The 25330-nt window shown below is 50.8% G+C and overlaps 2 protein-coding genes across 2 annotated transcripts in view; one reads left to right on the top strand and one right to left on the bottom strand.

The window, feature by feature from the left end:
• Nucleotides 1–495: 495 nt before the first annotated feature.
• On the bottom strand, nt 496–20782 carry PPP2R5D (protein phosphatase 2 regulatory subunit B'delta). The gene is made up of 16 exons (XM_029944248.1): nt 20641–20782; nt 15934–16011; nt 5012–5228; nt 4584–4783; nt 4386–4496; nt 4165–4257; nt 3608–3738; nt 3423–3482; nt 3210–3318; nt 2942–2995; nt 2488–2658; nt 2255–2382; nt 1541–1642; nt 1371–1443; nt 1126–1242; nt 496–974 (listed from the first exon to the last, which is right to left on the bottom strand). Exons 1-16 carry the CDS (start codon nt 20665–20667, stop codon nt 837–839), a joined length of 1809 nt encoding a protein of 602 aa, XP_029800108.1. The 5' UTR covers nt 20668–20782; the 3' UTR covers nt 496–836.
• A 4277-nt stretch (nt 20783–25059) lies between these two features.
• The window catches only part of PEX6 (peroxisomal biogenesis factor 6), an 11299-nt gene continuing 11028 nt past the window's right edge, over nt 25060–25330 (top strand). Inside the window, exon 1 of the mRNA XM_029945641.1 lies at nt 25060–25330. This exon is cut by the window's right edge and continues 670 nt beyond it. Coding sequence (XP_029801501.1) covers nt 25167–25330 — 164 coding nt within the window. The 5' untranslated portion in view covers nt 25060–25166.

Genomic DNA, 25330 nt, shown 5'->3' with positions numbered 1-25330 from the left:
GAAATAAATAGGTGTCGGGGGAGCAATGCTTAGGGCACTGCTCCCTGCTTCCTCCTAGCTTTGGGAACCAACAGCATAGGAAAGCAGTCAGCCCCAGGGTGGTCCCTTCCATGTCTGTGATCCCAGGGCTGCTGCTCACCAAAGAGGGGGCACAGGGTAGAGTGTTCACCCCCTTCTCTTGGTCCGTCTGGGCCCTATATTCCATCGCCTAGGGTCCGTAGCTTATGCTTTTCTCCTTTTGACCTCCCATGTTGTCTTGGTCAGGCAGGGGATAAGAGAAAATAATTCAACCCCATCAGCCTGCACACTGCTGGGGCTGGGGGCCTGTTTGTGCCTGTTGGGGGTTGGCTCCCCGCCAGCTACTCACTCCAGGGGCCAATGGGGCTTGACATAACTTTGGTGAGAATAATCTCCTGCTGCTCCCTATATGCTTCTGCAGGGGGAGGGAGAGAAGGAAAGACATGTGGAGTTCAAATGAGGATTAAGGGAAGGGGAGAGGAGCATACGTATTCCTGTGTGTATTTCTCAGAGCAGCCTCAGGTAGCTGTGGGGTTAGGAGCAGGAGGGGGACAGGCATCCCCAAGTTGTCTGGGCACTGAGGATCTCAGTGCTCAGCCTGTCTGTACTAGCCACAGGGAGGCATGAACACATTTTGGGGAGAAGAGGGACCACTCTGGGGAGGGGGGTCCCTGCTTCAAGTGCCGCATCCCTTCCCTAGAGTGGCTAGAGAGGCACTGCCTTGCCCCAGGTCAGCCAGTGGGGAGCAGAGGGTGGAGGGCTAGGGCAGCGTCCCAGGGCTGAGTGGGCTGTGGCCCTGTGGTAGGACGGTGAGGGGGTCAGAGAGCCTCCTGACTGGCAGTTAGGAATTCTTCCGCCCTCTTGTGTGCCTCCAGCGCCTTGATGGTATACACGTCCTGGGGCAGCTCGGACTTCCGCCGAAGCAGTACCTTCTCCTTCTTGATGTCCTTTAGCATCTACATGTGGGTACAGAGAAGGCTAGGAATGGTAACCAATTCTCAATAAATTCTATGGCTTCCTCCCCTTATTCCTTGGCTCTGCTGCTCCTGTGCCCTTTCCCTTCCAGAGCTTTTATTTCTGCTCCCCACTCCCTCTATGCCTTCCCACCTGCACTGCCTCTGTTTCCACTGTCCTCTTCAGAAGCTGGATGTCCTCTGCTGTGGGCGTCTCTGTCTCCATCGAGTACACGGGAGGCAGTGGTGGAGGAGCTCTGAACATGGGGTACTGAGAAGGAGAGGAAGCACAGGGCAGGCGGTGAGAGTGGACCTGTCTGCTTCATGTTCCTCCACAAACAAACCCTCCCCAGGCCAAATCGGGCCCCTCGGTTCAGGGCAGCGGCAGGAGAAGCTCACCTGGGGATTAAGTCGGGCCAGTTCCTCGATCTTTTGCCACATCTCTTCTCTTTCCTTCATTCGGAACCGGCCCCTGAGGGAGCAAAGACAGGATGGGGGCGGGGGTCTTGAGAGAGAAGCAAAGGGAACCTGCGGTGAAGATGGAAGCCCCCAGGTAGAGAGGTACTCACTTCTGTTTCTCTGCCTTGTACTGTTGTGTGCAGTCATCAAACAGCTTCTGATTCATCTCCATAAACAGTTTCAGGGCGTTGTAGATCAGGCCATGGATTGTCCTGCCGCCGGGAAGATGATCAGGTATAGGAGGCTTTACTCACACCAAGGGCAGTGCCAGGACCCCAATTTGCTCTCTCTCAGGAGGGGCCTCTGCTAAGAGCTTTCACAGACCCCTGCAGTGTAAGCTTGTCTTTCTGGCCAAATCACGTGACTTGAGATTGGCATTTCAGGTTCTTTGTTGGTCTTGTTCTGCTTGTCCATCCTTCACCTCACCCCCTGCTCCAAGACCTACCTTCTTCCCACTACCTCTATGCTCTAGCCTACCCTAATGGCCTCCCAACAGCTTACTTGCACCACAGCGCACTTGCTTTTGGCCGGAAAGCCTCTTTATGACCATGGGATTCAGCACATGCTAAAAAAGATCACATCAGCTTCTCACGGCACAGAATGAAGTCTCCAAAACTGCAGACTCTCTCTGATGGGGAGAAGACAGGCTACGAGCCACGGTCCGCCATATGGTATCGCAGACACCTCTCACGTGGTCATCTCCTCCCCGGTCAGTTCCTCAAGGGCCTATCAGTGTGCAGTAGGCACTTGCTGCCTTGCTCAGTGACCCCCTCATGGGTTCCCAAACCAGAGCCCCACCACCTAGCCCGACCCCAGCCGCCTACTTGTTCCAGTGGCTCTTGGAGTTCCTGTAGAGCGCAGGGAACATGATGGGGAGGACTCGGGCGGCATTGTCACTTATCAGGCTCATGATGTACTCATTGTTCCAGTAATAGAGAGCACGCTCTGCCACCTGGTGGGGACAGGTGGGACTCAGCAGGGGTGTGGTTCACTCTGCAGAAAACCCTCCTCGGTTTCTAGGAGGCCTGGGGATGGGATATGCTGGTCGGACTCTCACCTGGAAATGGGGGCTGGAGACACACTTGGCAAGCTGGCGGAAGAGTGGTTCCATCACTTTGCTGAACTCTGAAGGTTCGATGACGTCTAAAATCTCCTCTAGCTCGTTCAGGAACATGACCTCCTTGGGGCTGTGGGTTTTGGGCCAGAACTTGAGAAGTCCTACAATCACCTGTGAGAGGAGGAGGATGTGGGGATAAAATTCTCACTAGACAACTGTCTGCTTCCACAGGAAGCCCTGCTGCCCTCTCTCCCCACCCTGATGGGCACAACTCAGGTAGCCTCCGCTAACTGGCCTGAATCTGATTCCTGTATATAGGTTTTACTTTTCCTTCAGAGAGGAATCCATGTCACCTGTTGGGTCACATCCCTCCTGAGCACCTGCTGATGGCATTATTCGATAGGCGACTGGGAAGTTGGGTTGCAGGAGGGCTGGGGCTGGGAAGGGGAATTACCGGCTCTGTGAGACTGCTCTCCTTCTCCAGGAACTGTACCACACAGTAAGCCAGCTGCAAAAGGTTGAGGTAGAAAGGAGGTGAGGTGTAGGGCCCAGATCTCAGAGGGATCAGGGACAGAAGCAAGAGCCCAGGATGGAAGAAGAGGTGTAAAGATGAATCCTCCCACCCACTCCCTCTGCTACCCCCATCCCAGGTGGAGTATCTTCCTCTCCCTCTCTCTTCTCTGCTGCCAGGGTCAAGGATCATAAGGAGGAAAACAGCTCACCTGAGGGTGGTAGACACTCAGGGACTTGACCTTGTGAAGGGGAAGCAGGACACGGATGAGGAACATCTTGTGCTCTTCCTTAAGGGGCAAGGCAAAGCCGTTGATGATGCTAGGAGTTACAGGAGGTTTGTTAGGACCACAGGGCCATCCAAGCTCAGTGCTCCTGTTCCTCCAACCTTCTGCAGGCACATGTGCCCCCACCCCACCATTTACCTGCCGAGGATCTCCAAGAGTTCAGCGATCCCGTTGTGATGTTCCGTCTCATAGATGAATCTGAGGGAGGAAAGAAAGGCTCTCCTGACAATCCCCAATGTTCCTCCAGCACTCAGCAGAGTCTCCCTTCCTCCACCCCAACTTAGCAGGGCTTGCTATGCTCCTAAGCTGGCTCCCGGCCTCACCTGTAGAAGATGTGGTTGATCTGCCTACGGATATAAGCCCGGAGCCCCAAAAACTTGCCATAGATGCGGTGCAAGATGGTCTTGAGGAAGTCCCGCTCTCGAGGATCCTCACTGTCAAACAGGTCCAGGAGCTGGGAGCAGGTGGGAGGAAAGGTGCTGAGCGAGGCAGGAGCCAGGGAAGGTCAGGGCTGGGTGACATAGGTTCCTAGCCAGGGGACGCCCAGAGGTTCTCTGGATGGGGGGTGTGGGGACAAGTCTCTGGAGAGCAGAGTGATTCTCTTTCATAGCTTTCCCCCAGCGTGATGTCTGGGGCTGGGTGTCTGCAGGCCCCACTGATGGGGAAGAGGTAACACTTGCTTATTTCCTTCAATTGTGCGGGAGCTCATGAAGACCAGAGAGATTTGCGTATCTCTCTCGCCACCACCAGTCCTTTGCACCAGACAGTTGAAAGCCCATATATTCAGCAGACAGAGAAAGAGCGGGGACCTCACTGAGGGGCTGCAGGGCTAGAGTTCCAGGGCTGGAAGGAGGAAAGGACAGGAACTTCCGGGACTCACAGCAAGGACAAACTTCTGGTCGATATACTTCTTGGCTACGTTTGGCTGGAAATCAGGAGACTCGAGGAAACGTAAGAAAAACTCGTACACGAGCTGTCGGGAGCAATGAGCATCCACTTAGGGGGTGTTCCCTCAGGACTGAGAGACACCCCACTTTGCTGCAGGTCTCAGAGTGCCCCATTCCCTGCAGCCAGGGCCAGTGCACCCCGTCGCTGTGGTACCTGGAGATGTGGCCAGGCAGCCTCCAGGGTGGGCTCATCCTCTTCTGGGTCAAACTCGGCCCCAGTGGGGTTCGATGAAGGTGGCAGCGTCCGGAAGAGGTTCACTGAAAACTGAGGGGTAGGACCCAGGTGAGACCTCCGTCTGGGCTTCTCCACAGCCCCCGTCCCTGCCTGCTTGCCCCTTTGCCCTGTGCCCACCATGGTGACAGCCTCGGGGTAAATGGCCTCAGTGACAACATCACGACTATGGGTGATGTACTCCACCATTTCGTTGAGTCCTGCCCGCTTCACCTCCTTGAATTTGAGGTCACTGAGTGGATCTGATACAAAGTCAAAGAGGACACAGCACTGGCGCAGCTTCTGGATAAAAAGCTCCTCCCGCTCCTGGGTTGGCGAATCTGTGGGGGGAGGCAACAGTCAGTCTCTCCTCCCCAGCCCTTCACTGCCATGTGCCACGCGCCTTACAGGGCTTTCCCCTACCCCATCCTGCTGCCATCCCCCTCCCACATTGTCTAGAACTTCCAGCCCCCCACCCCCAAAATACCCCCAAACCTCCATATCACCAAAGCCCAGCACTCCTAGGCCTGCTGCACCAGTCCCCCCTCCCTGCGACCTTTCCCACGTACCTTTCAGGGCAGGAAGCTTCTGCAACTCCCGGTTCTTGCTGAGATTGAAGCGGGAGGAGCTTTGCCGTCGCTCCTTCTTGACAATCTGGGGCCCTCCGGAGTACTTGATTTTGCTGAGCTGCGTTGGGGGTGGCGTGCTGTTGCTGGGACGCTTGTTGGATGAGGGGGGCTGGGGCTGGGGCTGCGGCTGCGCCTGGGGCTGCGGCTGGGGCTGGGCCTGGTCAAACAAGGGATCCGTTCAAGTCCTCTCTCCCCAAGGTGCAGCTCCCACCCTGGGCCGCAGCCCATCCCACGGTCCATCCACGTCTGCACAGGCCTGGGCAGCCAAGCAGCTGTCTCCTACCCTGGAGTAGCTGCTGTCAGGGTGAGAGATAACTAAGGTTTATTCTCCTCAGAAGGGAGTGGTCAAGAAGCCCGTGTCTCCCAAAATGGTGCCCACTGCCTGTGCCTCGAGATCCTTCAAAATGTTTGTTGTAGGTCATGAACCGGCGCATCTAATTGATGGACTGATGGTGATGGAAGTCGGAAAAATGCCAGGGTTGGCAGGGGTGTGGGACTGACTGAGAAGGGACCTGAGGAACCTTCTGAGTAACAGAAATATTCTATATCTTGACTGGATCTGGGGGGTGGCTCAAAGCATAAACATATGTAAAAATTCATTAAGCAAGAAAAAAATTCATTCAGCAGCATACTTGGGATTTTGGTACTTTACCGCTTCGCTGAATACATCACATTCTTGGGTCAAAAGTTAAAGGAGGGGCGCCTGGGTGGCTCAGTAGGTGAAGCATCCAACTCTTGATTTCAGCTCAGGTCATGATCTCACAGTCATGAGATGGACCCGTGTCAGGCTCTGCTCTGAACATGGAACCTGTTTGGGATTCTCCACACTACATATAGAAGAAAGCTTTGTGCATACTTTTTACAGCCCTATTTATAATAGTAAGTAAGGGGCACCTTGGTGGCTCAGTCGGTTAAGCATCCGACTTTGGCTCAGGTCATGATCTCACCGCTCGTGGGTCAGCGCCGTATTGGAATCTGTGCTGACAGCTCAGAGCCTGGAGCCTGCTTCAGATTCTGTGTCTCCCTCTCTCTCTGCCCCTCCCCCACTCGCACTCTTATCTCTCTCTCTCAAAAATGAATAAATGTTAAAAAAAAACAGTAAGTAAATAATCATGGAATTAAAATTATGTTTATGAAAACGATGTCCTACATAGTAATGATACATGGGTCAAGTGTAGAAAATATTTATACAGCCATAGTAATTTACCCAAAATTGGTGATAAGTATTTTGGGAGGAAGGGAAATATCTATGTTGGAGATATAAAATGCTTAGACCTTACTTTTCCATAGTAGAAAGTCAATAAATAATATATAATGCTCGAAAATTAAAAGAAGAAGTAAAAGACACTTATTTGGGGCACCTGGGTGGCTCAGTCAATTAAGTGTCTGACTTCAGCTCAGGCCATGACCTCACAGTTCAGGAGTTCAAGCCCCACATTGGGCTCTGTGCTGATGGCTCAGAGCCTGGAGCCTACCTCGGATTCTGTGTCTTCCTCTCTCTCTCTCCCTCCCTCTTCCCTGCTTGTGCTCTCTCTCTAAAGCAAATAAATTAATATTTTTTTAAAAAAAGACTTATTTGGAACTATAGAAGTCAATTTCCAAGGAAATGCGGGTTGAAAGCAGTCACCACAAAGCATCAGAATAGGGGGCTAGGCAGGGGCCGTTCCTTTCATTATAAGGCCAAGGGTACTTACTATCTGACTTTCTGAACAATGTACATGTTGTCATGTTGATGAGCTTTAAAATAAAACAAAGCCTAAAACTATATAATGATGGAAAATGGCTTCCTATGCGAAGTCAAATAAGGATAATACAAAACGGCACATGCAAAATGACTTACCCACATTACAACACATGCACAGAACCCAAAGCCCAGTGAAGGGAAGGAAAAAACAAGAGCGAGTCCACCACTGTTTTTATGACTGTCTCTTGTTGTAGCAGAATGACCGAGGACTTATCTCTACTCTTCTCAATTTTCTACAAGCTGACACTTTCATATATTGGAAGAAAAACAGCTGATTTTTTAAAGCTTTCTCTTTCCTCATCCCAGGCACGGGTATTGGAGCCCCACGAAGGTCACTGTCAGAAGCCTACACACAGGTGTTTGCAAGGTTGCCCGCTCACAGGTGCTGTCGGGTAACCACCTGCCGGGAGAGGGGAGAAGCTGGACCACAGGACAACCCTTGCCCCCAGAGACTGCAGCAGGACCAGAGAACTGAGGCCATGTCAGGCTGGGCACCCACACCACAGGAGAAGCTGACCTTCTGTCCTCACACCTGCCACCCCCCCGCCACTCCAGCCTCCTTCCCAAACTCTTACTTCTTACCACAAGAATACGAGAAGGTGGGGGTCCCTGAATGGCTCAGTCCGTTAAGCGGCTGACTTCAGCTCAGGTCATGATCTCACAGTTTGTGAGTTTTGGCCCCACATTGGGCTCTGTGCTCACGGTACAGAGCCTGCTTGGGATTCTCTCTCTCCCTTTCTCTCTGCTCCTCTCCAGCTTGTACTCTCTCTCACTCTCAAAATAATTTAAAAAAATAAATAAATAAAAGGAATGGGAGAATGTGAAATCATCTGGGAATGGGGGAAGGGAGGAAGACAGAAATGTTATGCTTTGTAGGCTCTGAATTTTTTATAGAAACAATTATGTCAAGCTTGTGACCTAGCTGGGGACCAGAGGAGAGGAGAGAGGCACTGGATCCAGCCTGGGGCTGGCCTGTGGGTCCAGGGTAGCTCATTACCTTTTTGGCCATCTGGCCCTCTCCTCCACACGAAATGATCACTCCAGACACTAATCTGACTAAGGGAGCACAAGGAAATGGGGCAAGATCAGCCACCACACACCTCGTCTGCCCTGAATAGCACTCAGCCAGTGTGGTTCTGGTTAGACTGTGCAAGGTGCCCTGGGGTCTCTCTTCCTGCACATGGCAGATGGATCACACCTTGGTGAGGGACAGGAGAGGCAGAAGGGTGGGGGACCAGACCCATCCCTGCTCTGTGCCTTCATTTCCCTGTTGCAGGAACAGCCCAGTCCTTATCTATGGAGCTTAGGGGCCATGAGCTCAGACTCACACCTGACTGCCTGGGTTTGACTCCTGCTCTGCCATTTCTTAGCCAAGTAACCTCCTGAAAGTCATATAGTCTGCCTGCCTCCATTTCCTCATCTGTAAAGTGGGGATGTCAATAGTACCAACTTCATAATGCTGTAATAATGGTTTAAGGAACATCACATAGCTCACAAAAGTGCTTTGTAAGAAGTAGCTTCTACTATTATCATTATTATTTCCCATCCCTGGACTTTAGGAATGCTACCTGGAAATTCCTGAAATTAACATACCTCAAATGTTCCTATGGGTCCATTATCTTCCTTGGTCTAAAACGGGGGAACCCAAGAAAGCATTTCATTTTTCAAGATCCAGTTTAAGTCCTACCCTCTTCCTCGTCTGTTTCACTGGCTCTGTGATCACCCCCAGTGATGCCTCTTGGCTTGCTGTGTTCACATGTCCAACCGGACCCCAGTTTGCACGCTTCTGGGTCCCCTCAGCACTGGCACCTAACAGGCATTCAATGAAGGTTTGGTTGGTTGATGGACAGAGGGCTAGGCCTTTCCTGTCCCAAGCCGGGAACCACGAGAACAGAGCACTGTATGATGTCAGGAGCAGGGAGAAACATTAGCGATACCAGGGCAAGGGGCTCAGCGGCAGCAAAGGAACAAAACTCTGAGGAAGAGTACGTCCCTTTCCATCTTCCCAGATAAGAAAAACACCCTGCACCTGCACCTCCACAAACCTCACGCTGAGGGGATGTCTAGAAAAAGGAGGCATTCACCCCAGAATGGGAGAAGCAAAGCCTCAATTTGCTCTGCTAACAGAGAAATGGACAAATCCGTGGTCTCCCAACTATTCTCCAAGTCAGGTTAAGAGAACAGAGGGTCACATGGCTAAAAATCCAAGTTTGAAAATCAATAGGGGGCGCTGGGTGGCTCAGTCAGTTAAGCGTCCAACTCTTGATTTGGGCTCAGGTCATGATCTCACTGTCCTGAGATGGAGCCCTATGTCAAGCTGATACTGGGTGTGGAGCCTGCTTGGGATTTTCTCTCCCCCCTCCTTCTGCCCCTCCCCTGCTGGCACGCTCTCTCTCAAAAAAAGAAAAAAAAGAATTAAAAAATAAAATAAAAATAAAAACCACTAGGTTGATGCCTAGGGTCCCTTCTCCACTCGGAATGCATCATTGAAGGCAGGGGTGGCTGGAGAGCTGCTGAGCTTAGCTTGTCCCACCTCACCCCACCCCACTGGGCCACCCTGGTTTTATAAGGACCACTGGCTCCCAGGCCCCATACGCAAGAAGCATCAGAGAGACAGCTGGTCCAGCCCGGAGAGGCCTGGCTGCCAAGCCTCAACGAGGCGTCCCCTGGTCTAGTCACTCTTCAACAGGAAACATGCCTGTGAGCACGGAGGTACAGGGCTATGCCAGTCACGCTCTTCACGTTCAATTCTTTCCCCTAAAAATTTCAGATTTATTTTTTAAAACATTTTCTAAAGATTTTATCTTTTAGTAATCTCTACACCCAACTTTGTGCTCGAATTTATAATCCTGAGATCAAGAGTCACATCCTCCCCCGACTGAGTCAACCAGGTGCCCAGTAAAAGCTTCAGCTTTTAACTTTTCTACGGACCTGGGCTGCAGGGGGGAGGCAGGTGAGCCCCCTGGGGAACCTTCTCAACCATCACCATCACTGGTGAACACTGACCGACGGCAACCCAACCAACCTGGCCCTTGCCTCTGCCTGAAGTGCCTCCTCCTCCCACCTCCAAGAAGCCTTCCTAGATTTGGGCCTTCAGCAATCAAGTGGTGCTTGGAATTTATGCACTATGCTTGAAATCCAGAGACTGCAACTTGATCCTAACATAATCACCATTAATAATCAAACCCAAATATTTAAACCTAAAGTAAGATACAGAAATACAAATTAAGGGGGTGACTGAGAGGATTAATAGGGCATCCAAATCTTGATTTTGGCTTGATTTTGGCTCAGGTCATGATCTCACGGTTCATGGGATCAAGCCCTGCCGTGTTACCATGGAGCCTGCTTGGAATTCTTCCCCCCCCCTTACACTGGTCTCAAACATATTTTTAAAAATTAAATTAAATTAAAAAAAAAGAAATATAGGGGTGCCTGGGTGGCTCAGTTGGTTAAGCATCTGACTTGGGCTCAGGTCATGATCTCACAGTCCGTGGGTTAGAGCCCCGCATCAGACTCTGTGCTGACAGTTCAGAGCCTGGAGCCTGCCTCAGATTGTATGTCTCCCTCTCTCTCTGCCCCTCCCCAGCTCACACTCTGTCTCTCTTTCTCAAAATAAAATAAAGGCATTAAAAAAATATATAAATTAAGTACTATAGAAAAGATTGTAAAGGGGTGCCTGGATAGTTCAGTCGAGACTCTTTATCTCGGAGTACTGAGTTGAAGTCTTATGTTGAGCATAGAGCTTACTTAAAAAAAAAAAAAAGTATTGGGGCACCTGAGTGGCTGTCAGTTTCAGCACAGGTGCTTGGTTTCAGCACAGGTCATGATCTCACATTCGTGGGTTTGAGCCCCATGTCAGGCTCTGTGCTGGCAGTGTGAAACCTGCTTGGGATTCTCTCTCTCCCTTTCTAAATAAGTAAACATTTTTTTGTTTGTGATTTTTAAAAAGTATTGTCAGAAAAAGATGAAAGGTAAAACTAACAGTGAAAAACTCAAAGATCAACATCAAAACTTTTGCATAATCAATTAACTAGCCATATAAAAGTCATTTTAGTTTAAAACCCCAGAAATCATAGAGGCATTCTCTCCTATCCTGACACCTAGGGCTCCACCTAGCTGTGCTAAATTATTTCCTTCATTTATTCACTAACCATCATGCCAAGCCTTAGAGATTAAAGGGTAGCCCCGGACGTCAAGGAACTCACAGTCCAGTGGGTGAGACCAAAACGCGGGACGCTCTTGGTACCAGGGAAAGGAAAAAAAAAAAAAGAGTGCCACCAAGGATCTGGGGACACAAACTCTGCCTGAAGAATGAGTGAATCTGTTCCTGAAGAGGTGACTTTTGGTTTGGCTCTCAAAGGACAAACATGAGCTCAGTGAGCAAAGGAACAAAGCAGAAAAAGAAAGCAGTCCCCACAATGGAATCTCATCAATAAGGGCCCAGAGTCATAAAAGGGCTTGTATCAGGAGATGGGAAGTCCAGCGGGGCGAAACCAGGATGGGTGCTAGAAAAACAAGTTTGGGCCAGCTCAGAGGGGTCCAGATTATGAATTGAATTTTAACTTAAAAGCAATGAGATGCCAACAGAGCTTTATTTTTTTTAACATTTTATTTTTGAAAGAGACAGAGCGTGAGTAGGGAGGGACAGAGAGAGGGGGAGACACAGAATCTGAAGCAGGCTCCAGGCTCTGAGCTGTGAGCACAGAGCCCAACGCGGGGCTCAAACCCACAAATCACAAGATTATGACCTGAGCTGGAAGTCAGACACTTCATGGACTGAGCCACCCAGGCACCCCAACCAACAGACCTTTCTAAGTAGAGGGCTGATAAGACAAAAGAATGTTTTTAGGGTAACAACTTTGGCTACTGGGAAGACAGGCTGACGTGGAGGAAACTGAGATAATTTCTTCCTCCCTCTGTCCCTGCTCCCGGAACTCAGGACAGGGCACAGCACATAGCAGAGACCAGGGAGTGAACTGCTATCTCCAGAGCCAGACCAGGAAAGACCCTTGCCTGCAGCAAGAGGTCAACAGTGAGTCTGATCTAATCTCTCAAGGGTCCTTTCCGTTCTAAGACTTCCAGAATCTAAGAGCCAGGGTATCACATCATTAAGAACACAGGAGGGGCACCTGGGTGGCTCAGTCAGTTAAGCGTCTGACTCTTGATCTCAGCTCAGCTCGTGATGTCAGGGTTGTGAGTTCAAGGCTACACTGGGCTCTATGCTGGGTGTGAAGTCTACTTTAAAAATACATAAATAAAATCTAAAAAAGACACACAGGGTCGCCTGGGTGGCTCAGTCCGTCAAGCATCCAGCTTCGGCTCAGGTCATGATCTCACAGTTCATGGGTTCGAGGCCCACATCAAGCTCTGTGCTGACAGCTAGCTCAGAGCCTGGAGCCTGTCTTCAGATTCTGTGTCTCCCTCCCTCTCTGACCCTCCACTGCTCATGCTGGCGCTCTCTCTCTCAAAAAAAAAAAAATTAAAAAAAAAATTTTTAATTAAAAACCACAAAAAAACCCAAAAACAAAACCACACAGAATCTGCTCGTGAGCCACAGCACACTGGGTTGAATTCCAGGTCTGCTGTTTACTAGCTGAGTAAGAACTTCGTAACGTCACTAAGCCTCAGTTTCATCTGTAAAATGGGGATGATGACTGATAACAGCATGACCTCAGGGGAGTGTTGTCAAGATTAAATGAGATTAAAAGATTAAATGCAAGCAAAGGTCTTAAGACAGTACCTGGGAAGTTGAACAGTGTCAACTCAACATTTTGTGAACACGACCTAATTTGGAAACAGGGTCTTTGAAGTCATAAACAAGTTGGGGTAGGCCCTCAATCCAAGTGTCTTCATAAGAAGAAAATGTGGACATGGGGCGCTTGGGTAGCTCAGTTGGTTAAGTGTCCGATTTCGGCTCAGGTCATGATCTCACGGTTCACGAGATGGAGCTCTGCGTCCAGCTCTTGCTGACAGCTCAGAGCCTGGAGCCTGCCTGGGATTCTGTGTCCCCCTCTCACTCTGCCCCTCCCCCACTGGTACTTTGTCTCTCTCAAAAATAAATTTTCTTTTTCTTAATTTTTTAACATTTATTCATTTTTGAAAGAGAGAGAGAGTGTGAGTGGGGGAGGGGCAGAGAGAGAGGGAGACACAGAATCTGAAGCAGGCTGCAGGCTCTGAGCTGTCAGCAGAGAGTCCGACATGCGGCTCGAACCCACGAGCGGTAAAATCATGACCTGAGCCAAAGTCAGACACCCAGCCGACTGAGCTACCCAGACACCCCACAAAAATAAATTTTAAAAAAAGATGAAGAAAATGTGGACACAGAGACACACAAGGGAGAACCCCATGTGAAGGAGGAGGAGATTGGAGTGATCCATCCGTAAGCCAAGGAACGCCGAGGGCTGTTATAAACCACCAGAATCTAGGAAGAGGCACAAAAAAAGATTCTTCCCTAGAACCTCAGATGGACATCGCCTTCCGACGCGTCGATTTCAGATCTGGCCTCCAGGACCGTGAGAGAATAAATCTCTATTATTTTAAGCCACCTGGTTTGTGGTCATTTGCTATGGCTGCCCTAGGAAACTTAACACACAAGTAACTGCTCAATAAAGTGAATGGTGGCTGCTGCAATTATTAGGACCAACTGGAAATGCTCTGGCAAATATATGACACAGGGCAAATTTGGCTAGAAGAGCCCCAAATTCTGGACTAGAAAAAAAAAGGGAAGGACTGTGCCAAACAATTTTTGATGACCTCAGCCTCGTGGCCTGGCCCCCAACTTTTCCACCGTCCTTCTGCCTGGGGCCACAACGGTTCATGTCTGCAAAATCATGCGGAATTCCTGCGTCTGCCTCATCCAGGTGAGCCCTGAGCAAGATTTCACAAACAGAGCCCAAAGTGAACTGAACACTCTCCTTTTTCAAACAGATGTGTCCAGAAAGACAGTGGAGAAATCCTAGCAGTTGCTCTCAGCCTGTTTCTTAACTTGTGTGAGCTGTCATTTTCCTATCTAGGAAAGGAGAAGAGGGTTAGACTCTAAGGTTACTCCCAACACTTATTTAGAGTTCACTGGCTTACTTATTCATTCACGAATGCATGCATCTACTGGCACCTGTAATGTGTCAAGCCCTTCGGTGTCAAAGGGAAGCCTCATGGAGCTCACGTGCTAACAACACAAAAGTTAAAACGGATAAACAATGAATTCACACCAAATTGTTTAATTACAGCTGTGGTTAAATGCTGCTGTGGGGTGGCACTGGATGCTAGAAAAGCAAGTAGCAGGAGCCCTGACCATGTCCTGGCAAGGAGAGCGGGGGAGGAGGCCAAGGAAGGCAGCTTTTAGGACAAGACATCCAATCTATCTAATAACTGAACAAGTAGGAGTTTGTTAGGCAAAAGATGAGAACAGCCCCCTAACTATTCCTTTCTGTCCCTTTAAATCCTGTTTCTAAGTCTCTCTTGCTGCTTTAAATGTCAGTTGCCAGCTCCCAGGCACCTTCCCTGTGGGTCCCACAGATGTCACCATTCCTAAAGGGGGACTGAGCCCAGAGGAAGTGTTTCCCAGGAGCACTGACTGATGAATTATTAAGAACCAAATGCATAAGGGGCACCTGGCTGGCTCAGTTGGTGAAGCATGTGACTCTTGATCTCAGGGTTTTGAGTTCGAGCCCCACGTTGGGCATAGAGATTACTTGTGAAAATTAAAAATTAAAAAAAATACCCCCCCCCAAAAGAACAAAATTCATGAGCATATAGAAGTGGGAAAGAAACAAGGTACCAGCTCGAGCACACCCAGCTCCCTCCTTCAGAGTCCACAGTCTGGTGGCGAGAAACCCATGTGGGAAAAATAGTTACAACAAAAAGTGGTAAGGTCTATCCTGGAGACATGTTCAAATTTCTGTTTAAGGGCAGAGGAAGGGGGAATTCATCTTCTGCAGTCCTTGACTCCCATGTCTGTAAAATGGGGAACACCTGTGATTACTCAAGTGCGCCCTCAAACAAAGGTCAGGGGCGTGGAAAGTGCTCCGATCTCTTTAGAGGTGATAGGGACCGGAAGTACCTCGGAAAGTCTAAATCCAGGGTTAACCCCAACACTTGTTAATCGATCTCTTCTTCCCCCCAAAACCACAAGCCCTGCCCATAATTAGAGAGATGTTTCCTGTTGTCCCCCATGCCTCTAAACACATTAGAACAAGAAAGAAGAAGCAGAGGGGGCACTGGAGTGGCTCTATTGGTTAAGCGTCTGACTCTTAGTTCCGACTCAGTCAAGATCTCATGGTTCATGAGACTGAGCCCTGCATCAGGCTCCGCAGAGACTGTACAGAGCCAGGTTGGGATTCTCTCTCTCCCTCTCTCTCTGCCCCTCCCCCGCTCACTCACACTCAACACGCTCACAATCTCTCCCTCTCAAAATAAACAAACAAACAAACAACCCAGAGAAACCAAGGATCACCAGTTTCTCGGTAGCACCGATACTTGCTCAACGTGTTCACAGGACTGGCCACCATCTTGAGCATCGCACTGAGCATGCTCCCAAACTCTCCTGGACATACTCTGGACTTAGGTCTCTCCACCCTCCTCTCTGCTTGCCGTTTATTTCTTTACAGCCCTTCCAAGCTGTGCTGACCTCTGCTCACCACTGTCCTTTAGCAGGTTCCTATTCAATCAGAACCAAGGGCAGTGGGCCTAGCCCTGGCTGGCTCAGGTACACCAGCCACTCCCCCGCCTCCCCACCCCAAGCCATGCCAAAGCCACTGGTTCCCCACTGGGCACCCATGTACTTTTTCCCTTCTCCCCAGCACCTGCTACCCCTAGCTTTTTGTCCTAAGAAGAAAGGAATTCTTATCACTCAAGGTTGGCAGACAGAGTAATGACTTTCACAGGAATTGCTGGGGAGTCTGACAGACAGCAGAGTGTATTTGATCTATACCAGGCGAAGGGGCAGGCTGCCTGAGGGGAGCTACGTGGCTGGGCTGTCCGAGGCCCTCCCAGGCTGTGGAAGGCCCCTTCCCTTCTGCCTGGATCACTTGCAGCCCCCTGGCACCCCTCACCCCACTAGCCCTCCAGCAGTCGGAGCTCGTGTCTGCACTGTAACTAGAGCTGGGCCCACTTTCATTACCTCCTCGGCGCTCTCGCCTCCACCATCCTTGCCCGAGCTGCTGGGCTTGGCCGTGCCTTTGGCAAGCTTGGGGGTCTCCTGAAGGGGGAAGATGGACGTAGTTAGCAGATGCCAGGGGAAAGGAGAGGCCTCATCTGGACCACTTAGGTCTGTGTTGTAATTATCCTCTGTCCAATGGAAGCAATCCATTAGAACCACTGAACGTCCACCCTGTACCTAGCCCAGAGGAGGCCGACTTGGGGCACACAAAGGGAAAGTCAGTCCCTCCAAAGAGTTTGGAATGTGGTGAGGAAGACATTGCTAAGACACAATAACAAAGCATGATAAAAATGACTGTCCTATCACATGGCTGCTGTGTGAGTGAGGGTCTGGGAGCGCCTCCACCAAGGAAGAACCAGGATGTGGAGCTTTAAGGGGAAGCACCATGGATTGGCTATTGAGCCTGGCTTCTCACTAGAGCAGGCAAGGGGGTGCCTAAGGCTCTCATGCTGGGGGGGAGGGAGTCACCACTCTCCCCCAAGGCCATCTGCAAAGACTTGGAGGCCTTTTTTGGACATTACAAAAAACACCCAGACTAGAGGGTGCTACTGGCATAATCAGGTATAGGAATTATCCCCAAGAGTGCCTTGGTGGACAAGCACAGGGACAGGGATAGTGGGGTAAGACCCCGAATGCTACATGGATGAGCGTTAGTCCGAAGTCTCCCTCGGGAACCAGGCCGCTGGCTCAGAGCCCTGGCCTGCCTGGCGTCTCTTCCTATGCCTCGAGCCAAAAAAAGCAACTGCACAGGGACAGGATGGGGAAAATGTGAAAAAGACTTGGGGATTTAGGTCTGATTGCAAGCTCAACCCAAGTCCATGTGCCAGGGCTGCCCCAGCACCACGGGACTTTCCCTCCAGTTAGCAGACGGGGTACAGAGCACTTGGCACGGGGTGGGGGGATGGAAGTGCCCCTGTCCTTGGCACTTGACAGGGCTGTTCAGGAGGATCTGGTTCAGTCGTGAGCATCCGACTTTGGGAGGGACAAAGACAAATCCTAGGTTTTCTTCTGGTGAAATGCAACCCATACTGGGAGTGGATTCAAAAGCCTATCCTGAGAGCAACAGCTGCAAGGCTGGGATGGCTAACAATGGAAGGGAGGAGTCCCGGCCGACGGCGAGCAAGGGTTTTAGGAATAAATGAAGGGCTGCCATGTGGACTAAAGATGCAACTTGTTCCATGTGGATCCAGAGGCCCAAGAGGCATGGGCTGAAGTGGCAGGAAAACAGGCAGAGGCTCCGAATGAGGAAGGATTTTCTCCTGGAAAATTTATGCAGAAACCAGTTGCCTGCAAGCTCCCCAATCCTGAGAGCATACAAGCAAAGGAGGACTTGTGACTCCTCTAACGCCTGGGCAGAAGGGGTTTGAGTCTGAAACGAACACTGTCGGAGGACCTTGGAAGTCACTTCCAGCTCCAAGGTTCTGACACTCGATGGTAACTGAGCCCCTTCAGTGACGAGTGTTAAGTCACAGTGACTATGGGGACACAAGGATTTCTGGGAGAACAGAGCTCTGTGTGGGCTGGAGGAGGGGGCAGGGAGGATGAGAGGCCTTCCCAGGTGGGGAGCAGCTCCAGGTGTCAGTCAGTGGGAAGGTGCTCTTTCTTTGGTATGAGCGCTCTCCCACCTGCCCACTGACCAGGCTGGCAGGCAAAGCGACCCCTTGCCAAAGGGCCAGGGAGCATGGCTCGGAGCGTGGCGTGTAGAGGAAAAGGATGAGGGGTGCAGGCAGGAGTCACGGAGGTGACCGCACATACCTCGGACGTGGGCGTCGTGGGCAAAGCTGACCCACCTTTATACGTGTCGCACTTCTGTACTTGACCGCAAGTCCTTCTCCTTCCCCACCAGCCCTCCAGCACTTAAACATACCTAACAGGGAGTGTGCCAAGAGACACGGCCGCTGCTTGGGTGTGTGGGCGTGTGTGGGGGCATGAGGAACCACGCCCACCGCCCTTGCTCCCTGGCTTCTGCAGAACAGGTCAAGTGTGCACGATGCAGCACAGCCCTGCCATCAAGTGCCGCCTGGCACTGGGGTTTGGAGCCTAGACTGTGTTTGGGGTGCAACTCTTACTAGCTCTGTAATTGTAGGCAGGTTAACTAGCCTCTCTGAGCCTCCATCCTCCTCTTTCAAGTGACAACAATCACACGACCTCATTCCCTTTAGCACAGTGTCCAGCACATGAAAATCCCAATGTCAGTCTGTGCTATTAGTATTAAAAACAAGAAGAAAGTGGAAAGGAGCAGGGGCATGCCACCTGGGAACCTAAAAGAGATTCAGTCCCAGATCAGAACATGAGGAAAGAGGAGGTAAGCAAATCCCTCAAGGGACTGACTCAGCACCATCTATTGAGGGCCTACTGGGTGCAAGGAAGAGCCAAACCAAAGCAGAGCTTAGTTATTGTCTCAAAAAGGAAGAAAAGACTTGTCCACAATTAATTCCAGTCCAAGGGAACTAAAAAGGACCATAAGTGACCTATCAAGTGTTCTGGAAATCCCGAGGAGGGGAGAGAGCTCACTGGTAAGTGAGGGTTCAGGAAAGGCTTTAGGGAGAAGGCTGCGAAGGATGGCCAAGACTGGGACCAGCAGAGATGAAGGAGAAAGGGGAGAGGCGATGGTGTGCAGTGAAGATCCTCCCCTCTGCCCCCACTCCATCCAGGCAAAGCTCAGTCACACCGTCACCTCCCTCTCCCTCGGGCTTGTTAACCATTGAAGGAGGCCAAACACAACTAGAAATCAAAAGCAGAAAATTAAACCTTGAAGGCAATCAGAGATGCCTCGCTCTGTGCAACCCAGTTCTTCCAATACTGTTTCCCAGCCAAATACTATGGTCAAATAATATCTCCTGTCCTGGCAAGTCCAAGAACTTTTCTTCTCAATCACTTCGTAGAGGAAGGCTGAACTGTAGATGGGACAGTATCTGTTCTATGAGACTAAAAACGACAGATGGGTGGGGACTTCACAGCCCCTCTGCACTCCTTGAAGGAGCCCCTTGGCCTCTGGTGTGCCTAAATTGTGTGTGCATCCTTCACAGCTAAGCTGCACAGACCACATCAGCAGACCCACTCCCCAAGGACACAGGGCCTGGGTGGGGAACACCAACCTGCCAGCCCAGGATCCCAAGAGGTTCAGCGCCTCGTACACCATCACCAACCCTACACTCAGAACCTCTGGCCCTGTGAAGTTATGGGGACAACCCAGAATCAGAGCTGCCTGGGAAATCTCCAAAAGCCCCCAGAAAAGAGTTGAAATAATAAGGTCAGAGATGGCAGCCCAGCCACCAGCCAATCAGAGGGCAAATGAAAGCAAGACATCTCTGGGGTCATAAAGTGGTTGAGCAGAACACCAGGCCAGAGCCAGCCCCCACCACGAGGGACCAGCCCCAGGAAAGGGGAAGCTGGGGGAGGCTAGAACTGGTATCCTAGCATCCTCTGTGTGAGTCTGTACCTCAGAGGAGCCACACCTCTGAGTCAGACCTCAGCAACAGCAGGAAATAGAAGGTAGAGAAAGGCAGGGATGAAGAACAGGGGCCAGAAGGCAATATGGAAGTAGAAGAGAAGGTGAAAGAAGGCAACATCAAGAAACAGCCTGTATTGGGACACCATGACAAAGTCAAGGGTGCCCAGAGGTTGGCTGGCCTTTGGGGTAAGAAGGAAAATTTATCTGAAAGTAAGGGCAGATTCCCTGTCCAATTTGAGGACAGAGTAGCCCAGGAAAGGCAGGAATCCAGCACTGGTGCAAAACTGGAAAAATGCAAAGGTTAACCTAAGATTAGGAAAAGGAGAGGAGCTTGCTCAGATTAGGAGAGGTAATTGATTTAGGATGAACCTGCAAGTCGGTTGACGCCTGATAGGGGGGCTTTGGTACAAAGGAGGCCTTTAAGTCAAGAGGCCTGATATTGCAGCTGGGCCTCCAAGCAGGCTGTGTGACCTTGGCCAAGTCCCTTTCCCTGTCGGGGCCTCAGTCTCCTCATCTGTATCATTAAGGATTGCTATGAATGCGCTCAGAGGTCCCTTCCAATACTGACGTTCTGAGGTTCCATCAACAGAAGGAAGGGCTCAGTCCTGGCTTACAAGTTTGTGTGTGAAGGAAGAACTAGAGGGAGGGGCCTAGGCCAGATTTGGTGGAGAAGAGAGAAAGAGCAGTTCTAGGTCAAGGTGCTTGGCGGGGAGGGAGAAGGGTCTGTAAGGGACGGTGGAGAAGGCCGGCCCAGGCCCAGGCCCGGCGCGTTAGAAGAGAAGGGGCTGCGCGCAATGGGGGGCGGGGGAAGGTGGGTAGGAAGGAGGTGCTGTCTCAGATGAGGGGCTGTCCCAAACGGGTAACCGGGTGGGGAGTGGGGAGAGTAGGGTGGGGGCGGGAAGAAAAAGCAGGGGAGTGACCTGGGAGTGGAGCAGATCTGTTGGGAGGTGGTTACCCTGGGCCGGGGGTAGGTGAAGGGAGGAAAGGAGGGAGGTGTACGCGGGGGACTCTATCCCAGGCAAGGTGAGGGAGCTTTTCCAGCTGCGGCACAGGCTGGGGGTGCGGCTAGCGGCGGGGGCGGAGGGCTGGCCCCGGGAGTCCTGCGGGGGCCGGACGGGAGGGTCAGTCTGGGGCTGTCCCGGGCCTGGCTCGGCCTCTCCCAGTGCTCCGCGCAGGCCCCAAGGCGGAGGCGCGAGGGAAAGGGCCACGCTCACCTTCTCCTTCTTCAGTTTATACGGCATCTCGGCCCGGCCGGACCCAGCCCGGCTCCTGCGGCCCCGCTCCGGCTCCGGCTTTGCTCGGCCGCACTCGGCCCGCTCGGCGTCTCTTCGCCACCGCCTGCGCGCTGCGCCCGGGTCGAGCGGTATCTGCGCCTCCAATTGGCCCGAACTCTTACAAACCTGCCTGACAACCAGGCGCCGCCTCCTCGGATTGGTTATTGGGGCCAAGCTGCTTCCTTTTTTTTCTCATTGGAAAGGAAGAGTACAAACCGCCAGGGTTCGTCTCCCAGAATTGGCTGAGTGGGAGATCCCGCCCTAAAGTGGGTCGAGCTTAACGAAGGAGGCGGGGATAAGGGGAAGCCCTAGCTTCGCACCGAGTGCCGCACTCCGGTGTCTGGTGTGCGTCGGCCTCTGCCATTCTTTGCAGGCCGTTCCCGTACGAATAGAAGGAAAGAAGCCCTAAAATGAAGGGTACCTTTCTTCATGTGGGTAATTAGCACTAATTGCATATGCAAAATTAGTGGAGAGAGCTCCCAAAAGTCCTCCAGGGCATCCGTTTCCGAATCAAAGAAGGGTAGGTGGCTGGGACCTTGGAGAGATGAGATGAGAATACTGGGTCTGTTACAGTTTTGGAAAAAGGTCCCCGTACCTATTGCAAGTGCTCTGGGATTGGGGAACCAGCTAGATGGGAACCCTTGGAAATACAGCGGAAAAGCTACCTCGTTATTGAGTGTCTCAGGAAATACAGTTCTTACTTCCCACCCTGCCCAAGCCAATGTCCTAATGGATAAGATCACTTCCTGCCCTCAAGGAGTTCGCTGATGAAGTTCACAGACTAGTATAAACAGATACTTAAGATACAATGTAAAAAAATAAGGTACAATGTAATAAATTAAACAAATATAGAGGTGGCTGGAGGGGTATATTCCAGAAAGTCGACTCCAGTAGACGATTTTACTATGGGAAGAAGTTGGAGAAGGCTCAAGAAAAAAAGCCTGTGATCCTTGATGGGGAGAGCAGTGTTACAAGACAAAGGCCATGGGCATGGGGAAGAAAGAACAGCGTTGGGAAATGTGTAGAATCAACAGGACTTGGTGATTCATTGGAATGTGGGGAAGATGGTAAGGGAAAGGGAGGAGTTGAAGATGACTTCTAGAGCCGTCAGAAATGGAGAAGGAAAACTGGTGTCATAATGGCAAAAGAAGTAAAGGAGGATTGGTCAATAGTGTCAGATTCCAGGGAATGATTAAGATAAAGATCAAACAACACCCCCTTGATTCTGTAGTCGTGGGTGATCTTTGCAGGAAAGTTTTAGAGAAATGGAAGGAAGGCTATAATGGGTTGAAGAGTGAGCAAGAGGTATGGAAGTAAGGGCAAGAAATGTAGACTCTGATCTTATGGAAGAAGTATTTGGCTCTCAATGATTAATGACAATCTCAAAGTAATACAAAGTAGATTGCACATCAACCATTATTTGCTGGAGGAAAAGCCCAGGAAAAAAGGATTTGTCTGTGGATGGATAATTGTGTTTGTATGGGTGCTGAAGCAGGCAAGATACCAGACTTATTTACCCATTCCCAAGGCCTCCAAGAGCACTGTAGTCCTGAGGCCTAGGACTTGCCTATATAAAGCAGTCATATCCTCTTTGGACCCACCCCACCATCGTCCCAGTCCTTGGACCTTCTAGAAAGTGAGGGACAGAGCCACATAATATACTTAAGAACTACCATTTCAATGAAGCTCCCTAGTACTTTTTTTTTTTTTTTTTTTTTGAGAGGGAGACAGAGAAACCAAGAGCCAGCCAGGGAGAGACAGAAAGAATGGGAGACACAGAATCTGAAGCATGTTCCGGGTTCTGAGCTGTCAGCACAGAGCCCAGTGCAGGGCTTGAACTCACGAACCGCAAGATCAGGACCTGAGCTGAAGTAGGACTCTTAACTGACTGAGCCAACCTGGCGCCCTAGGTGCCCTAGTACATTCTTGCATACTCCTTTAATTTTTTTTAATGTTTTTTTTTTTTCTGAGAGACCGAGAGTGTGAGCAGGGGAGGGTCAGAGACAGGGAGATGTAGAAACTGAAGCAGGCTCCAGGCGCTGAGCTAGCTGTCAGCACAGAGCACGACACAGGGCTCCAACCCACTAACCGCGAGATCATGACCTGAGCCGAAGCCGGATGCTCAGCCGACTGAGCCACCCAGGCGCCCCTTGCATGCTCCTTAAAAGATGTGGAATTGGGGGCACCTGCATGGCTTTTGGCTGAGGTCATGATCTCACTGTTTGTGAGTTCGAACCCCACATCAGGCTCTGTGCTGACAGTGCGGAACCTGCTTGGGATTCTCTCCCTCCGTCTCTGCCCCTCCCCTGCTCACACTTGCTCTCTCTCTCTCAAAATAAATAAATACATAAACTTAAAAAAAAATGTACTAGGGACTAGGGCTGGCTCAGTAGGTAAAGCATGCAGCTCTTGATTTTTTTTTCTTTTTTAAGTTTATTTATTTACTTTGGGGCGCCTGGATGGTTCAGTTGATTAAGTATCCAACTTCAGCTCAAGGCATGATCTCACGCTTCATAGGTTTGAGCCCTTCGTTGGGCTCTGTGCTGACAGTTCAGAGCCTGGAGCCTGCTTCAGATTCTGTGTCTCCCTCCCTCTCTGCCCTCACTCATAGGTATGTTTAAATGAACACTAAAAAAAAGTTTTTTTTAATTTAAAAAAAGGTTTATTTATTTGTTTTGAGAGAGAGACAGTGTGCAAGTGGGGAAGGGGCAGAGAGGGAGGGGGAAAGAGAATACCAAGCAGGTTCCACACCACCAGTGCAAAGTCCAACCGTGAGATTATGACCTGAGCCGAAGTCAGACACTTAACTAACTGAGCCAACCAGGTGCCCCAATGACTCCTGATCTTGAGATCATGTGTTCAAGACCCATGTTGGGGGGCACCTGGGTGGCTCAGTTGGTTGAGCCTCCAACTTCGGCTCAGGTCAGATCTCACGTTTGTGGGTTCGAGCCCCGTGTCGGGCTCTGTGCTGACAGCCAGCTCAGAGCCTGGAGCCTGCTTCCGGTTCTGTGTCTCCTTCTCTCTGCCCCTCCCCCTCTCATGCTCTGTCTCTCTCAGTATCAAAAAAAAAAAAAAAAAGACCCATGTTGGGCAGATTACTAAAAAAAAAATGTGGAATTGGGCAATTTCAAGTTTAAGACTAGAAGTACCTCCAGGAACTATAATCAAACATTTAAAATATTTTGTCTCACTAGGAATAGAAACACCTTATAACACATAAACCTAATATTCAACTCTCAGATTTTCAGGACTGCCTAATGAACAGAGTAGAAGGCTACCTCAAGTTGTTCAGCTGTGAAGGAAAGGAGTATATTGTACCTGGGTGGCTCAGTCAGTTGAGCATCTGACTTTGGCTTGGGTCATGATCTCAAGGTTAGTGAGTTCGAGTCCCAGATCAGGATCACTGCTGTCAGCACAGATCCCACTTCAGATCCTCTGTCCCCCACTTCTCTCTGCACCTCCCCCACTCATACTCTTTCTCTCAAAAATAAACATTAAAAAATAATAAAAGTAATTTTTAAAAAGCAGATTACCACCAACCAATCGATTGATTCTAAATATATTGTGAATAACTGGAAGTATGGTCCACGTGTCTTGAACAGAACAGTGGAGGTGGAGACAAGGATGGACTCTAAGTAACAGCAAATTTGGGAAGCAAGCTGTTGGTTGGGAGCTCCTGACTGAAGCCTTGAACCCCTCTCTGCTTCCTGCTCTGCGGCCCACCCCTCCAAGGTAGAAACAGGACATGGCTCTCCAGTCTGCAAGGATTGGTTGGGAGGGGGCAAGGAGCAGAAGGGAGAGCAACCTGTTTGCGGGGAATGAAGAAGCAAGTGTGTTGGGAGTAGAACCAACAGGGCAATAAACAGGACAAGAAACACTGGAACGTGGGATTTGTTTAGGATGTGTTGAAACAGATGTGGCAGCACCAAGTACTCCAGGGCTACATGAATGACATGTAGTAATCCAGCCAGCAGCCACTATATACCCATAAGCACGTCTGAGACAGTTTTATCCTACCACTCCCTCCTGTAACCTTCCCCACAACCCCCAAACCCCGGTGCCTACAGTGGAAACTGTGGGCGTGCCATAGAGTAGTGGAATCCTTCCTCAACACTCTACCCATAGATCCTAGCACTGGGCCAAGCTGGTCCTGGGCATGCAGGAGGTTCAATTAATTGCTAAGTGCGTCGCAAAAGAGCTGAGAGGACGTTAATCCCCTAGCAGGCACGGAAGGCAGATGCCTGCGAACACAGTCTCAAAGGACTACGCAACGGCAGTGAATGTGTTACTGCCACCGAGGCACCAACCCATCAATGCCAGCCACGGATCACCCTCCGGGAGCACGCTCCAGGAATCTGCTGCCCCTCCTACTCTTCTAGCGCCTCTTGGGACGGAAGCGGAAACAGCGTGCGGCGAGCTGGCCCGGAACCGCGCTCCTACCGCTTCCTCGTTGATCCGCTGTCACCATGGCGCTGGCCGTCTTGCGGGTCCTGGAGCCTTTCCCGACCGAGGCACCCCCTTTGGCTGTGCTGCTGCCCCCCGGGGGCCCGTGGCCTGCGGCGGGGCTGGGACTGGTGCTGGCCCTGCGACCTGCAGGAGAGAGCCCCGCAGGGCCGGCGCTGCTAGTGGC

Source organism: Suricata suricatta, chromosome 7 (assembly GCF_006229205.1).
Source record: "Suricata suricatta isolate VVHF042 chromosome 7, meerkat_22Aug2017_6uvM2_HiC, whole genome shotgun sequence".
NCBI classification, from domain to species: Eukaryota; Metazoa; Chordata; class Mammalia; order Carnivora; family Herpestidae; genus Suricata; species Suricata suricatta.
Note: the sequence above shows the minus strand (reverse complement) of the source record. Positions and strands in the feature narration are given on the sequence as shown.

Coding starts and splice junctions, on each gene's coding strand:
- PPP2R5D (XM_029944248.1), bottom strand. CDS start 20,667: ATGCCGTATAAACTGAAGAAGGAGAAG. Junction 3,739..4,164: donor ACCAGAAGTTTGTCCTTGCT/GTGAGTCCCGGA, acceptor ACCTGCTCCCAG/CTCCTGGACCTGTTTGACAG. Junction 2,383..2,487: donor TCTCCAGCCCCCATTTCCAG/GTGAGAGTCCGA, acceptor TGTCCCCACCAG/GTGGCAGAGCGTGCTCTCTA.